Source organism: Monodelphis domestica, chromosome 2, assembly GCF_027887165.1.
Source record: "Monodelphis domestica isolate mMonDom1 chromosome 2, mMonDom1.pri, whole genome shotgun sequence".
Classification (NCBI taxonomy): Eukaryota; Metazoa; Chordata; class Mammalia; order Didelphimorphia; family Didelphidae; genus Monodelphis; species Monodelphis domestica.
In genome coordinates this window covers 399,315,258-399,330,737 of record NC_077228.1, presented here as the reverse complement: position 1 = coordinate 399,330,737, position 15,480 = coordinate 399,315,258, and the positions used below count along the sequence as shown (strand labels likewise).

Below are 15,480 nucleotides of genomic sequence, written 5' to 3'. Positions count from 1 at the left end.
ATGATTGGTTGGAAGTTGGAAATGAGAGGCCAGTAACAACCCCTCTGCTTCCTTCCTGTGACTAAGAAAAGTTCATTATTTGAGTCCACCTAAAAGGTTAAAAGATAGTGGTCCAGATTTCTTTGGATAGTAAACCAAACATTCTTGAAGAATAGGTTGGTGGTATAAAACTACTAGACATACTCCCTGGTATGCACCTGCATCCTCCAAGGATAACAGAATTCCTTGAGGCTAGACTAAAACAGTGATCAGTAAGAGCACTGGATTTCTAAACTTAACTCATTTACCAGCTGAATTTCTGCACTAATTTCAGACAAAGAAACATAACTCTTAGACAGTTACAGGTTAAAATCAACTGTAATCAATGAAAAATGATATAGAATTAATTCTCTTAGAAAGGAAAAGGGGGAAAGACAGCCCTTTACATTTTTTACCAGAGGTTTTGAATAAAAGAGTCACCAAAGTCCCCCAAGAATAAATGAAGTAAAATAGGGAATGACTGGTGCATTTTTAAATACTTCTGTACACAAAGAACCTCCACTTCACAATGTAGTTAGCTGAACAAAATGAGTTATATCTATACGTTTTCAAGATTCTAAAGCATTTCTTTGACATGACATGATTCTGAGAAGTGACTCCTTAACTTCTATATGGAGAGATGTTATTCTGGGTACTCTGCATATATACTAGATCCCTATTAATACTCCTTTGATTGAGTCACAGGAGAAAGATATCATCTCTAAAAGCCAGTTGGGTCTTCTCACCAAAATTAGTCTTATCAGCACAGAACCCACTGATCAAAATCTCTGCCCAGGATCAACTCCGTTATTAACCATAGCAGAAATACCTGCAGCAGAATATTCTAGAATAGAGGTTCTACAGACCCACAAAGGATCTATTGATAAGTTTTAGGAGGTTCCTAAATTTGACACTGAAAAAATTATTTTTCTTTATAACCCTATAAATTTTATTTTATGTCTTTAAAAACATCATTTTGAGAAGGGGACTTCTGGTTTTCACCAAACTGCCAAAGAGCTCCACAACATAAAAAGGGGGTAAAAACCCTTGTTTTAGAGTGCCTGTAGGGAAGAATAGAGGATCACAAATCTAAAGGCTCATTTAAAGTGCTCAGTTTGGGGGCAGCTGGGTGGCTCAGTGGATTGAAAGCCAGGCCTGAAGAAAGGAGGTCCTAGGTTCAAAACTGGCCTCAGACACTTCTTAGCTACGTAACCCTGGGTGAGTCACTTAAACACCATTGCACAGCCCTTACTACTTTTCTTCCTTGGAACCAGTACATAGTATTGATTCTAAGATGGAAGGTAAAGGTTTTAGAAAATTTTAATAATAATACTAAATAAATAATAAAAATAATAAAGTGCTTAATTCAATGTTGGAGGATAGATCACGATTTGTTTTCATCAGAGTATAGTCATATTAATTTTGGACTACCTTTTTTCCAGATACCAAACAAACCAACACCTTGTTGGATTGGAAAGAACACTGTATCAGGCCAGAAGTTTGTGTCCCAATTGAAGGGGATTTCTGATACAATAGGGAAGAAGTCCTCTGATCCTAGGAATAAAATATGATGATGAATAAGACACTAAGATACTCCTTTCCTTTGTCATGCTTTTTATATTCTAGTGACTACCCTGCAATTAAAGTACTATATACCTTTCTATAGGCAAATAGATGATTATGCATGTTTTGAGTTATCAGATAGTGGGTATAGGACAGAGAAGAGAAAAAGAAATTCTTTCTTTGAAAGTTAAAGGAGCTATTGCTGTTACCAAGAAGAGTATGTGTAGATATGGGGATATGTTCCTCCCAAAAAGCAATATCTCATCACCAGGTCATTGTGATATTTAACATTCAAATAAAGGGCAATAGCATATTCGGGTTTTGAATCATGTTAATTTTTTTTTGTCCCCTTAGAAATGGCTGCTTCTCTTTTGAAGACTTCATCTCTTTCTCTAAAGACAAAACTACTACACCAAATTGGCTTTCCATTGTACAATAGTTCTCATGGTTTCCATGAGGAAAATGTCAAGAAGAAACTTCAGCAGTTTGCTGGTGGATCAATTGATCTTCAGAAGGAAGACTGTGGCATTGGCATTCTCACTCTTAACAACCCAGATAAAAGGAATGCATTCTCAGGTACTAATGATTTCCTTCTCCTAGTTGAAGGTAAATAGAATTTGAGACATCACATTAAAGTAGAAAGAGCACTAGTTTTTAGTCAATGGACCAATGCTCTAGTGCTTTCTCTGTTACCACCTGTGTGACTTTAAGCAAATCCTTTCTGGGCCTCAGCTTCCTTATATGTAAAGTGAGAGTTAGACTAAATGGCCCCAAATATCCCTTTTTTAAACTCTACATTTCCTGTTTTATAATCTTATAAAAGCATGTCATTTGATTGAATGATGCAAAATTCCACCTTGTTCTTTGAACTTCTCTTGCTTCTATTCTGATAAATATATTATGTTCATAGATCAGTGACATACAAATGATTATATACTTTGTGTTTTTTTCTTTGGTGATTTTAAAAAGGCTTATATTGGCTTCTTTCTAGCACTTAGTACATTTCAGAAGTGACTTTGCACACTTTAAAATGGTTCAGGGAATGAAAAGTCATATGACTAGACTAAGAAAAACATAATTCAAAAAGTGAATCTATAGTAGAGAAGCCTCATTATACTTTTCAAAGGTAAGAAGAGGTGATTTAATATTACCTTATGTTCAGATTCATATGCTTTCCTGCTTCATTGAATTTATTGGTTGATTTAATCACAAAATATTTATCTTGATCAAATATTTATTTCATTTCAACTATTAGAATATAGGAACCTTTGACAAAAGAGACAATGTTTTTTTTTTTTTTATAGGATCTTAGATTTTGATGGGGAAGGGACTTTAGAGTCCATGTATTTTAATCCTCTCATTTTGTAGATGAGGCCCAAAGAGTGAATTGTCTAAGAACATGAAGGTATTGACAATTCCAGTGTAGCACTTGGGCTATTCATCTCTTATTCCTCCCTTTAATTTTTTAAATTCCTTCATCCTTTGTAAAGAATAGAAGATAGTGAAAGACTATTTAATCCAACTTCTCTACAGATGGGGAAAGAAACTAAGGTTAAGAGGTTAATTGAATTGGTCATGAATCTAGTAAAGTCTGAGAAGGCATTTAAATTCAAGTCCTCTCTGGACTCCATGTCCAGTACTCTATTATATCATGCTAAACACCAAGTACATGATTATTCATCCTTATGAAAGTTCAGTGAATATCTGTTCTCACTGACTTGCAACTACAAGATAAAATCATAGTTAACAAAAAGAAAACTTTAAAAATTTCAATTTCTGAAGTAGACTAATCAGGCAGAGAAAATCTGCATCATTAGTGGGGCATTTACAGGTGGTGTTTTGGAAAATATTAGAGAAAGTAATTAGCATATATCCTGACCTTCAGGGGTGACTTACATTACAATAGAAGAGTTTTATAGTTTAATGAATTAAGTAATTTTGGCACCTATTATTCTACATTACTGTTTTAATTTATCACTTTGTTATAATCCTTTATTGGCTTCCAAGGTGGTTTCCTGGGTAAAGGAAAAATGAGAATTTATCACATTAAGAACACTGAACATGGAAAGTTAACAATGACGGTTAGCATAAGCATATCCAAAAGATAAACTTTCAAAGATCTTGGTGGAAACTACAGTTTTAATTTATTTTTTTTATCTTCCTGCAATTTCTTTACATTCTTTTAGAGACCAAGGAAAAGGTTTTGGTCTCACAAAATCTTATCTTTACCCTAGTTTCTTTTTTTAATCATTCCCACAAACATAATCTCTCCCTTTTCTGAATGAACATTGTGTTAACACTCACGTTAACACTTAATCATAGCATTGTTTTGTAACTATTTCATATGTTATGTAAATCCCATTAAAGCTTTTGTATCTCCCTACAATCCAGTGCCATTCTATTGTACATAGACAGTAGAGACCTAGAATATTCTCCCTAACCTTGTAAGTTTTTATTTTTATTTTCCTAGTTTTTCCCCTCTCTTAATAACAGGAGTTATGATGCTACAGCTTCTAGAAAGGGTGATTGAACTTGAAAACTGGAAAGAAGGGAAAGGCCTGATTGTCTGTGGGGCAAAAAACACTTTCTGCTCAGGATCTGACTTGAATGCTGTGAAAGCTCTGGGAACCTCACAGGTCAGTAATCATGTAAATTACATATTTAGGTCTTGATTTATCTATTGAAATATAAGATGATTGATTTGGAACTGAAATGGATAATCTGGTGAAATCTACTCATTTTATAGATGAGGAAATTGACTTGTAGAGAGAGTTAAATGACTTGTCCAAAGTCACAAAGTAGCAAGTGATAGAAGTAAAATTCAAACCCAGATCCCCAGATGCCAAAACCAGTAGAGCCCTCACTGTTGGTTTAAATTTTCTTTTATAAAAGAGAGAACTAGCATTATGAAGGCATTTTTTAATAGATCTCCTTCCAGAAATCTGTATTCTTACCTTGGATGACAGGGAGACTAATGTAGAAGAAGAAAACAGCTTTTTAGAGAGAACATCAAAAGTTTTAGATTCAGTAATATAAAATTAATTGGCTTTAGCCCGCTCTTGTTTATGTCAGAAAAACAACATTTAAATCCATGATCATTAGGTTCCTAGGTTTATTTTTGTTTATATTTTCTTTCAGAAACTTTTTGAACCAGAGTGTTTGTTTCATTTTTTTAAATTTAATTAGAATCTAGTATAAATAGTGGGAAGTACTAAAAAAAGAATATAGCTAGACTTAAAAAGGCAGCAAAAAGTATAAACTATTTAGGAAGTAGAACATCAATAAATCCTGATAAGAGATTTTTTCCATAGTTATCCCAGGAGAATCTTACTAAATCACATAGAAAAATAATTTTTAACCATTAAAAAATTTTTGAGCCAAATTCTTGTCTTCCCCTCTCTATAAGACAGCAAACAATCTGATATTGATTTTACATATATAATAATATAAATCATTTGTTCATAGCAGTCATTTTGTGGACAAGAACTCAAACAGAAAAAAATAAAGTGAAATAGTATGTTTCAGTCTGTATTCAGACTCCATTGGTTATTTCTCTGGAGGCAGATGGCATTTTTTATAATGAGTCCACTGTATTGCTAAGAATAGCTAAATTGTTCACAATTGTTTATCATATGATATTGCTATTATTGTGTTCTCCTGGTTCCACTCACTTCACTTGCTTTAGTTTGTGATGAATGAAATTCTCTGGAGACTGCAGCCTCCAGCCAAAAAAATACATTTTTAGTTATGTAATATTATTTTATTAAAAGACCACTCAAAATTTCTAAACTAGCCAATGAACTCCCTACACAGTTGGAGTAGGCAGGGCCTACCTGAGAGACTTGAGGAGAAAAAAGGAAGCAAAAACTACTTTCTGTTCTGAAAGCTAATATACGTACCTCATGATGTCCCTCCCCAGCACTTCTTAAGAGGTTTTTTCATTGGACAACAGCCACACAGGAAATGAACTCAAGAGACTTCCTACCAGGAAGTGACCAAGACAAATGGCCCCAGCTTCCCATCATAGCATCTGTCTAGTTGATTGATTACTTCACCACCCAAGAGAATTCTTGCTTATAGATAAATAAGGAGAAAGAGTCTACATTGCCAGTTTTATATGTAGACAAAAAAAAAGGGAGGATCCACTATATCTTCAGAAAAGAGAGGAAGCTTGAACTCCAGCTCTGAAATCAAAATTTTTACATTTAAAATTTTAATTTTAAAATCAAAAGGCATTCTTTAGGGGGTGGGTCTCAAAAGGGTACAAATTAATATTAACTTACCACAAATTCATATTGGGCTTTCCAGGCTCTTCTGAATTATCCTTACCATCATTTTTTTTTAAACCCTTACCTTCCACTTAGAATCAATACTGTGTATTGGTTCTGAGGAATATGAGTGGAGGTTAAGTGACATGCTCAGGGTCACATAGCTAGAAAGTATTTGAGGCCAACTTTGAACCTAGAACTTCCATCTCATTCCACTGAGCTACCTGGCTGCCCCCTTTATCATTTCTTATAGTACTATATTATTCCATTACAAGTTATCACAATCATGTACCACAATTTGTTTAGCCATTCCCCAATTGATGGATATGGCCTCAATTTCCAATTCTCTGCTACCACAAAAAATGCTGCTATAAATATTTTTGTACATATGGGTCCTTTTCCCTACAAAAGAAAAGTTTTAAGAATGCCATATTAATATATTAAAGATAGCAGATGAAACTACACAAAGATTCTGAACATTAAGAAAATCAGGGAGGTGATATTTCTATAAGCATAAAAACTGAAGACATTTGTCACTGAAATTTTAAAATAACCTGAGCTACAAACTGACATGGATATATGCTGTATTCAAGCATAAGAAGCTAAATCCTATATATTACTAAATCAAGAAAAAAATGGTTGTAATCTGTAAAAGGAATGCCTGAATGCCTGACTTTGATCTCCTTAAATTGAGCTTCTGGGAGGAGCCAGCCATTCAGCAGGAGAGGTCATAGGGAGTGAGGGTCTTTCCAATATGTGTTAAGCAGTTGGGGATTGTGAGATTTAAAATAGTGAAGCCCATAAACTGTAGTGAGTTAAAATGGTGGGAGATATAAATTGTGATAGATATAAGAGAGGGTGAGTAAATTTGATTGCAGAAAATATGTTTCACTACAGTGTCTTGGTTTTTAAATCAAATATAAGGTGGTCGCCAGGGAAATATTCCCAATTATTCAAATATCCAAGTCAACTGGGTTTTATAGAGATTTTAATTAATAATACAATGAGGAATTAGAGAAAAGAGAGAAAGAGAGAAAAAGGAAATAAATATGAAGGGCCTTAAGCCAACATGGCCTAGACCTGAGTCTTAAGAGAGAGAGATCAGTCAGTCAGTCACCACAAGGTCTGCCTAAGCAAGGATTCTAGTGACACCAGGCCAGCATCATCTCAGCTGCTTTCACCAGCTCCCTCCTCCATCTGAATGTTTCAGAATCAGTCCTTCCTCAATCTGAATGTTTCAGAATGATTCCTCCTCAATCTGAATGTTTCAGAATGAACTCTAGCTCTTCTCTGAGCTCTTATTTTTAAGGGCAAAATCTCCTATGTCACCTCCCCTAAGTTCTTCCATCTACCAATCACTGTAGATGTTTTCCAAAAGACAGCCCATTTTGAATTCACAGCTGAGTAGATTAATCTCTTTAGTAAGTCAGAAAAAAAATGCTGCTGTGTTGACTAATTTCATTAAGAGAAAACCTCTGAGTAAGTTTTCACCTTTTAGGTCTAAGTAGTTTACAAGTTGCCCCACCTTTATAGGCACTTAGCATCCCATTGTATCAATTCCAAAAACAGGCATGGCTCAAAGAACTCTTTTCCTTTATAAGTATGGTTTTCAAGTACTTTCATTGTTTAGCAAGGAGTTTTCTCCCCTAAAGCAGTGTTAAGTAGGGGTGGAGTAGTGATACTCCCATAGCAAGGAGTTTTCACATTCAAGTAGAGTTCTCACTATCTGGTAGGGAATTATTTCAAGTAGGGAATTGGAGGATTCCTCAATGTGGAGTAAAATTTTTAACATTCATAAGTCTGTGAAATTTTAAGGTTTACAGGATAGAAAGGTAAACTGACAGGAATTGATGAGGTAACGAACAAAAAGATTATAGAAGGAGGAAAGGAGATAACAGAACCTTAGGGTACACCCACAATTAGGAGCATGATGGTGGATGATAAGTTACCAGTGGAGACAGGGGAAAAAAATGGTTTTGACAGTAGAAGAACAAAGGAAGATTGATGTCTCAAACCAGAGAAGAAAGTATTCAGGAAAATGTGGTCAATAGTATCAAAATAGTAGGTAGAATCAAAACTGAGAAAAGACCAACAGATTTAATAATTAGGGGGTGATCAGTAATTTTTTTGGGAAAAAACTATTTCAGTTGAGTGATGAAATTAGAAAGCAAATTACAATAGGTGGAATGAAGGAAGTAGGGGTATCAGTGAGGTTTTTTTTTTCTTTTTGAGGAATTTGGTTGAGAAAATAAAAATGTAGATACGTTATGTATAGATTTGTATACATTTATATTATCACATATCTTGATAGATTGAGAGGATGGTAATATATAATGAAGATGGTTTTTAAGGATCGAGGAAACTTGTTCATATTTGAAAGCAGCAGGTAAGGAACTAGATGAGGGGTGGTTGAAAATTTGAGGGGGATGAAGATGATTGAAGATACAATCTATTGGTTGGAATGATGGAATGATATCTAGTACGTATGTAAAAGGGTTGGTCTTTGCAAGGGGAAAGGACTACCTTTTTCCCAGAGTCAGGGAAAAATAGGAAAGAATGAAGGACAATGATGTCATTGGGTTTTGCAGTGAAGAGAATGGAAAAAGAGGGAGTTACTGTTTTATCAGTAAAATAAGAGGCAGGGTCTCTCAGTTTGAAAGGTGGGATTGGATGGGTAGAGATGTGAGGGTCTTGAGGAGGAAAGAAGATAGATTCTTTAGAGAATGAATTAGAGAAGCATTTCAAGTATATCAGAAATCATACAAAACAGAACGTGTGAAAGTATTAATGTTTAGTTTATTTTCCTAGTATAATTGTGCCATAGTAATGAGTATAAATGTATAGAATACTTAACTTATTTAAAATAGCTTCCTGACTCTTAAGACTTAGAAATGTTTACAAGATGCAGCTGTAAGATCTGAATGAGGCTGTTCTACTCCAACTGAGAACTCTGAAACTGTTAACATGACCATATAAATAGTCTCTCTGTAAAAGAAGCTTTTCTTTCTGTAGTAAACACTCTGTTCTTTTAGTCACAAATGCATCACTGAATTATCTGCTTATTTGGTGAAATTGTGTTAAATTCTCTGCCCTTAAGATGATGAGATAGATAGTTGAAATATATAATAGTTTAGACAGAATGGATTAAAACTCAAGTAAGTTCTGATAAAATGATTTATACTTATTAAATATTTTTATTATGATTATGTTGTTGACTATGTTTCTTTTTTAAGTTTTTAGTAGAGAGATCATTGAGTCTCTTAATTATCATAGCATAAAATATAACTTTTATTAGGCTTACAATTTCCTTTATTTTATTTTACAAAGGCTTCTCCTCCCCAGATTATTTAAATGTAAGAAAGAATGGTTGGTTCTAATGCCATTTATTTGAAGAGTGAGCGGTATATATATATATATTATATATACACACACATATACACATATATACATATACACACATATACACATATACACATATATACACACATATGTATATACATATATATAGAAATTTACTTATATGTTCAAAATATATGTTCAAAAAGTAGTATGACATCTGATGGTGTTACAGAAGGCAGATAATCCTTGGTTGAATAGAAGACAAAATATTTGCTGTAATTCCAGGAATAATCTTGAAAAGGTTTATGACAGGGTACAGAGATAGGTCAGGAAAGAACTAGAGAAAATATGGATTGTGCTGTTTTGATTTTATACATAACTATAAATAAATATTGTTTTGAGACAAGTGATATCACAGCCATCAAAATACATAGTTTTTAGATGAATTGATTAAACAGTTTGGAGATATGGGGAGTGGGGACATACATTTTTGTAGAGTTTTCTGTAACTTAGAGCTGAATCAACTATATTTGGAAATTTGATTCAAGTCTAATAAATCAAAGATATATAACATTTTTTGAGAACTTAGAAGCTTCATAAAAGTTCAGGAAAGCTTTTTTTTTTTAACTTTCTTTAAGAAAAGAGTCAAAAGGTATATTAGCTATTGCAGTACTTCCTTCCTCCAGTCACAAGAATTGAAATATAATATAATCAACATATAGGAAATAATTATTCATAGATGTATAAGTTATATCAGAATTAGTTGCTTTTAGGCAGGCAGATCAGAAATTAGTTAAAGCAATTGTCAAAAATGACAGCAAATTAGAAGAAAGCATAAAGATGACACTGTACAATTTAATATTCTCAGCCTGACTTATTTAATTGAACTCTGAATGTTAAAAAATGGGAAATGGAAAACACCAAATATTATTTTTGCCATTTCTCATAAAAGTTTTGCTAATATAAACCATAACACCATTTTAGCAAGGAAGTAAAAAAAAAATCCAAGAAATTATTTTGTCATCAAATAAATACCTGATAGGTCATAGGCGGTGTAGGATAGAGTTTAGATCTAGAATGCTTTTCCTAAAGCACAGGCCTGACCAGCTCACCCTTCCCTAATCATATACTCCATTAGATTCTAATTACCTCTAACACCAGAGCAGATAGGCAGCACAGTGGACAGAGCCCCAGGCCTGGAGTCAGGAAGACTCATCTTCCTTATTTCAAATATGGCCTCAGACACTTAGTAGCTGGGTGACCCTGGGCAAGTCACTAAACCCTGTTTGCCTCAGTTTTTTCTATTTCAGAAGTTTTAAAAAAGTATGTTTAAGAAAGTTGTGAAATAACTTCAAATCTAAGTAAGATTAAAATGTAGACTTCTGGGTGGCTGAAAAATCAGAATAAGTGTTGATATAGAATAAGATCACTTCCACCAGCAGGATCAAAGAAGGTAATGTTTAAATTTTGGTCTGTTAAAAGTATAGTAATTCCTGCAGCTAAAACTGGGAGTGATAATAATAAAAGTATTGCTATAATTATTACTGATCAGACAAATAAAGGGATTTTATTTTATTTTATTCATTATGTTTTATCAATAGGATCTGTATTTTCTATCATAGGTAGTTTTGTCCACTGATTCCCATTATTTACAGGATATATACTTAATGATTTATGAACAAAAATCCATTTCTTCATTATATTTGTTGGAGTAAATTTAACCTTTTTTCCTTAACATTTTTTAGGATTATCTGGTATACCATGGTGATACTCAGATCACTTAGATGCTTATACTATATGAAATGTTCTATCATCAATTGGCTCATTTATTTCATTAACAGCCATTATTCTAATAGTTTTCATTATCTGAGAAGCATTCTCATCAAAACAAGAAGTACTCAATGTTGAACTAACAATAACTAACATTGAATGACTTTATGGATGTCCACCCCCATATCATACATTTGAATAGCCTGTTTTTATTAAATCCTAATTTGAGAAAGGGAGGAATTGAACCCCCTAAGATTAATTTCAAGTCAATCCCATTACCTTTATGACTTTCTCATAAGACATTTGTAAAATTATTATATAATTTTGCCATAGTTAAATCACAAGTTTAATCCTTGTATGTCTTAAATGCCATACCCAATGCAGATAGGATTTCAAGAGGTTACATCTCCCATTATAGAAGAACTAATATATTTCCATAACCATACAGTAATGATTGTCTTCTCTTTTGGATTTTAAAATTAATTATTCATTTCAACATCTACACACACTACAATGCAGCAATGCTGAACTTTTGTTGTTCCTCACACACAACTGTGATGTCCCATCTCCATGTATTTGCTTGGGTTGGCGCTCAAGATCTGAATGCACTCCTTCCCCACTTTTGTCTTTTCAAATCTCCTGTTTCCTTCATTACTCAACTCAGTTTCACCAAATACATGAGGGTTTTTCTGTTACTGCCAGCTACAAGTGACTTTCCCTTCAAGGTTACCTGGTATTCATTTGTATAGACCTATATTTGTCTTTGAAGTTAGGTAGAAGAATGGGTAGAGCTCTGGGCCTAGGGTCAGGAGGTTCTGAGTTCAAATCCAGCTTCAGACACTAGCTGTGTGATCCAGGACAAGTCACATAAGCTTTGTCCACCTTAGGCTTCTCAACTATAAAATAGGGAGAATAATAGCATTTGCCTCCCAGGCTTGTTGTGAAGATTAAATGAGATGTTAATAATATGCTTGGCATGGTGTTTGGCACTTGATAGGCTTTTTCTTTCCTTTGTTGTCTCCCCTCTTAAAATCTAAAGTCCTTAGGTCAGGGAATGTTTTGCTTTTGTCTTTGTATCTCTACTTCTTTTTACAGTTTTTTGTATATAATAAATACTTGAGGAAAGATTGTTGATTGGATGATTAAGAAAAAGCTTTTTTTTATATAAATCAGAATAATTGATTTTATTATTAAAGTGCTTAACTATCAACACTAATATTTTCCTGGCTTCTACCATCCTTACCTACATATTATATATGTAAATCAAAGTTTTATATATATATAATATATATATATATACATATATATATATTGATTTTTAGTTTCCAGTTGAAATTCTGCTTCAGAAAATATCAAAGCAATTATTTGGGGAATGCAATTTCTTATGTGAACTTCACAAAGTTTGCAAAATGGAGGAAAGGCAGGTTCACTTTTAAGCTCTGCAACTTGGTCATTATTAAATTCAGAAAAGCAATTTTTCCTCTGTACTGTAATCACAACAGTTGTATATGATCTCTATTTTTTTTTTCATTTGTAGGATGGAGTGGAATTGTGCATGTTTATGCAAAACACCTTAACAAGATTTATGAGGTAATATCTTTTCTTTTGTTCTGAGTTTGCCCCAGGCTACTAGAAATAACTCTCTGAAACTCCTCTGCTAGCCTTAAGATTAAAAATAAATTCGTCATTGAAAATAATAATGCTAGCAATGAACTCTACTCCTTTGGTGGACTTGACTGTCATTGATATGGGTAATGTGCAAGCAAATAGTCAGCAAATGTTTGAGCACCAGTTGTGTGCTGGGACTTTGCTAAGATTTGAAGAATGTTGTATAAGGCATATTTACTTTGAACCTCAAACACTTTAAAGAGTAAAGATACTAGGGGGATTAAGCTAAGTAAAGATAAGGAAATATTTATACAGGAGATGCCATAAGGCCATTCCAGAACTGGATCTTTAGTTGTATAAGTGAATGGCTATGAGGAAGAAGGAGAGATATGGTAGTGTGAAGAATGCTTTGCAAAGAGAAAACACATGATTGAGCACAGCCCTGGGTAGGACTTGCATCAGTGAAGAGGCAAGTAGCCTGGCACTATACATTTTGAGGTACAAACTCTGCCTGAGGTGATTAGTCTTTTCTTTCTCCTGAGTGTGATGAAACAAGATTATGGAAATTCATCATGCTCATTATCTGTATTTATCAAACCTATCTAATTTGCTAGATATACGCTTGGTAGCTTTGGTACCTAAATCTCTATATAGAATAGTCTTATTTTAATATTTTGCTTTTTCCTCAGGGCTGTCACCTCCAGCTCCCACTTTTGGACATTTCCTGAGAAAAATATGTAAAAGACTTCTTTTTGTTATTTTTTTTCTTTGCAGTTGAGAACCATTTTCTCTTAACCCTTTCCCCTACTAGTCCATTATTTGGAGGATTTTTCTATAAATTTTGACAGGTTTTGAATATTATATATGATAAACTATTTTCAAAATATTTTTCTATTATATTTTAAACAACTTATACTTTTTTTGGTAGATAATTAAATGCCTTGTTTTACTTCAGGACCATAGCTGTCACTTATTAGCCCATGAGCTACTGTCATGAGTAGCAGTAACATATTTGATAAGGGCTTTCATAACAAAACAGATATGGAGCTCACACTTACACAGTCCTATTCAGGTTCTTGAATACTGATTGATTGGGAGGGGGGGCTCTCTTTAATATTATAGAATGTGGACAGGAATAATGGGACTCCTTCATAGCCATATGGAATTTTTTTCCTGGGTGACTGAAGTCTCAGGGACAGCTGAAAACTAAGTCCTAATTTTTGTTCACAGCTAGTGCCTTGGACATTTGAGGCAGATTTTAAATCCCATGTATAGAAAGTTCTATTCACTTCAGTTTTGAGTTGAATGATTAGTGTACGGCAGTGGTACTTGATAAAAGATGAACATTTTGTAAAAGAATTATTGTCTATTTATACAATGAATTTTTCTTTCACAGTTCCTTGTGTGCCTTCTTCCAGTTTGCTATTTCAGAACTTAAATGTCTTTGGAAGTAAGCTTGAAAGTTGATCCATATGCTCAATCACAGAGGCATTTAGGGACAGTGATTATAGTAATTTTAGTATGAATTAAAAGTTGTATTTTCTTCCATTCCCCCCCCCCCCCCCTTTCCATGCTGCTGCCATTCAGAATGAAAGCCCAAGGTTTCATTGGCTTTTTTGGAGCTCGTTTCTGATTATAACACATTGTAATAATTTAGCTCATCCACTGAATCTTTTCATAGATTGATGTAGGACTTGCAAATTGATATTTAGAAGTATAAAACACTTAATAATACTCTGTTGTTTTTCTTTAATATGTAGGCTGCCTTTAATAAGTGTTGCTTTGGTTCAAGGAAGAGCAATGGGTGGAGGAGCAGAATTTACCACAGCATGTGATTTCAGGTACCATAAAAATTGTGTTATTTCTTACACAGATATACACGCATTATTTGAGATGACTGGCAGTGTCTTTTATGTTATATTATGTTATGTTACTTTGTTATGTAAGCAGAGTTATGTATCATTAAACAATTTTATTTTGTCAGAAATCATTTGAAGAATATATTTATGTATTTTATTAATCTTATTCTTTAATTAGTTATTTTTATTATTTAAATGCCTTTGGAAAATTATTATTTGAGTAAATTCATATCCATCTTGGCAAAAATTCAAGTAGCCCTTGGGAAAGGGTGACAAATAAAGATGTGAAAATTCAACTCCAGGTTAGTATATTTCACAAATAAGATATACACCAGTTACTTAAGAAAAAGTAAAATAAGATTAAAATGGGCAGAAACAGCCTTCTCACTAGCAAGAGTGACATGTTCTGTGATTCCTAGATTTTTGCAGTGCTGTTGGTTACTCATGGTAAAGAACTTTAAGGATCTTTTTTGGAGAACAGAGAAGTTGGGTAAGAATGTACCCTTTTCAGAGAGGGGAGACTATAGATATTGAACAGTGGTATCAAACTCAAATGAAAACAAGGCCACTAAACTGTACTCCGATGTCCCCATAGGCCACATAATGATTTAGAAAGCCACATATTAACATTATCTGTATGTTATTGCATTTTTATATGTGCCATTAAATATTTCACAATTACATTTCAATCTGGTTCAGTAGTAACTACTTGCCATCTCTGGTGTCATTATTTATCATCAGACTTCACAGATGTATCTGTTAGTTTTGCAGAACTTTTTTCTCTTTTCCATTTTTTTTATTCTTTATGATAAGGGATGGAATATAAAAAGATATCAATAAAATTGTTTTTAAGACATGTGGTATTATATTTAAGAGACATTAAATTACAAAGTTTTATTTCATGTTTAAAAAATTTTTTAAAATATATTTTATTTGATCATTTCCAAGCATTATTCGTTAAAGACATAGATCATTTTCTTTTCCTCCCCCCCACCCCCCATAGCCGACGCGTAAGTCCACTGGGCATTAGATGTTTTCTTGATTTGAACCCATTG

General features: G+C 33.5%; 1 protein-coding gene across 6 annotated transcripts in view; it reads left to right on the top strand.

The window, feature by feature from the left end:
• Positions 1-15,480, top strand: part of ECHDC1 (ethylmalonyl-CoA decarboxylase 1) — an 81,134-nt gene that overhangs the window by 22,447 nt on the left and 43,207 nt on the right. For all 6 annotated transcript variants that reach the window (XM_056818739.1, XM_056818740.1, XM_016428886.2 and 3 more), the window contains 4 exons: positions 1,936-2,157; positions 4,075-4,217; positions 12,496-12,548; positions 14,327-14,407. In XM_056818739.1, the coding sequence (XP_056674717.1) occupies positions 1,938-2,157; positions 4,075-4,217; positions 12,496-12,548; positions 14,327-14,407 (497 nt within the window). In that variant the 5' untranslated portion in view covers positions 1,936-1,937. The remainder of the gene's footprint in view (positions 1-1,935; positions 2,158-4,074; positions 4,218-12,495; positions 12,549-14,326; positions 14,408-15,480) is intronic.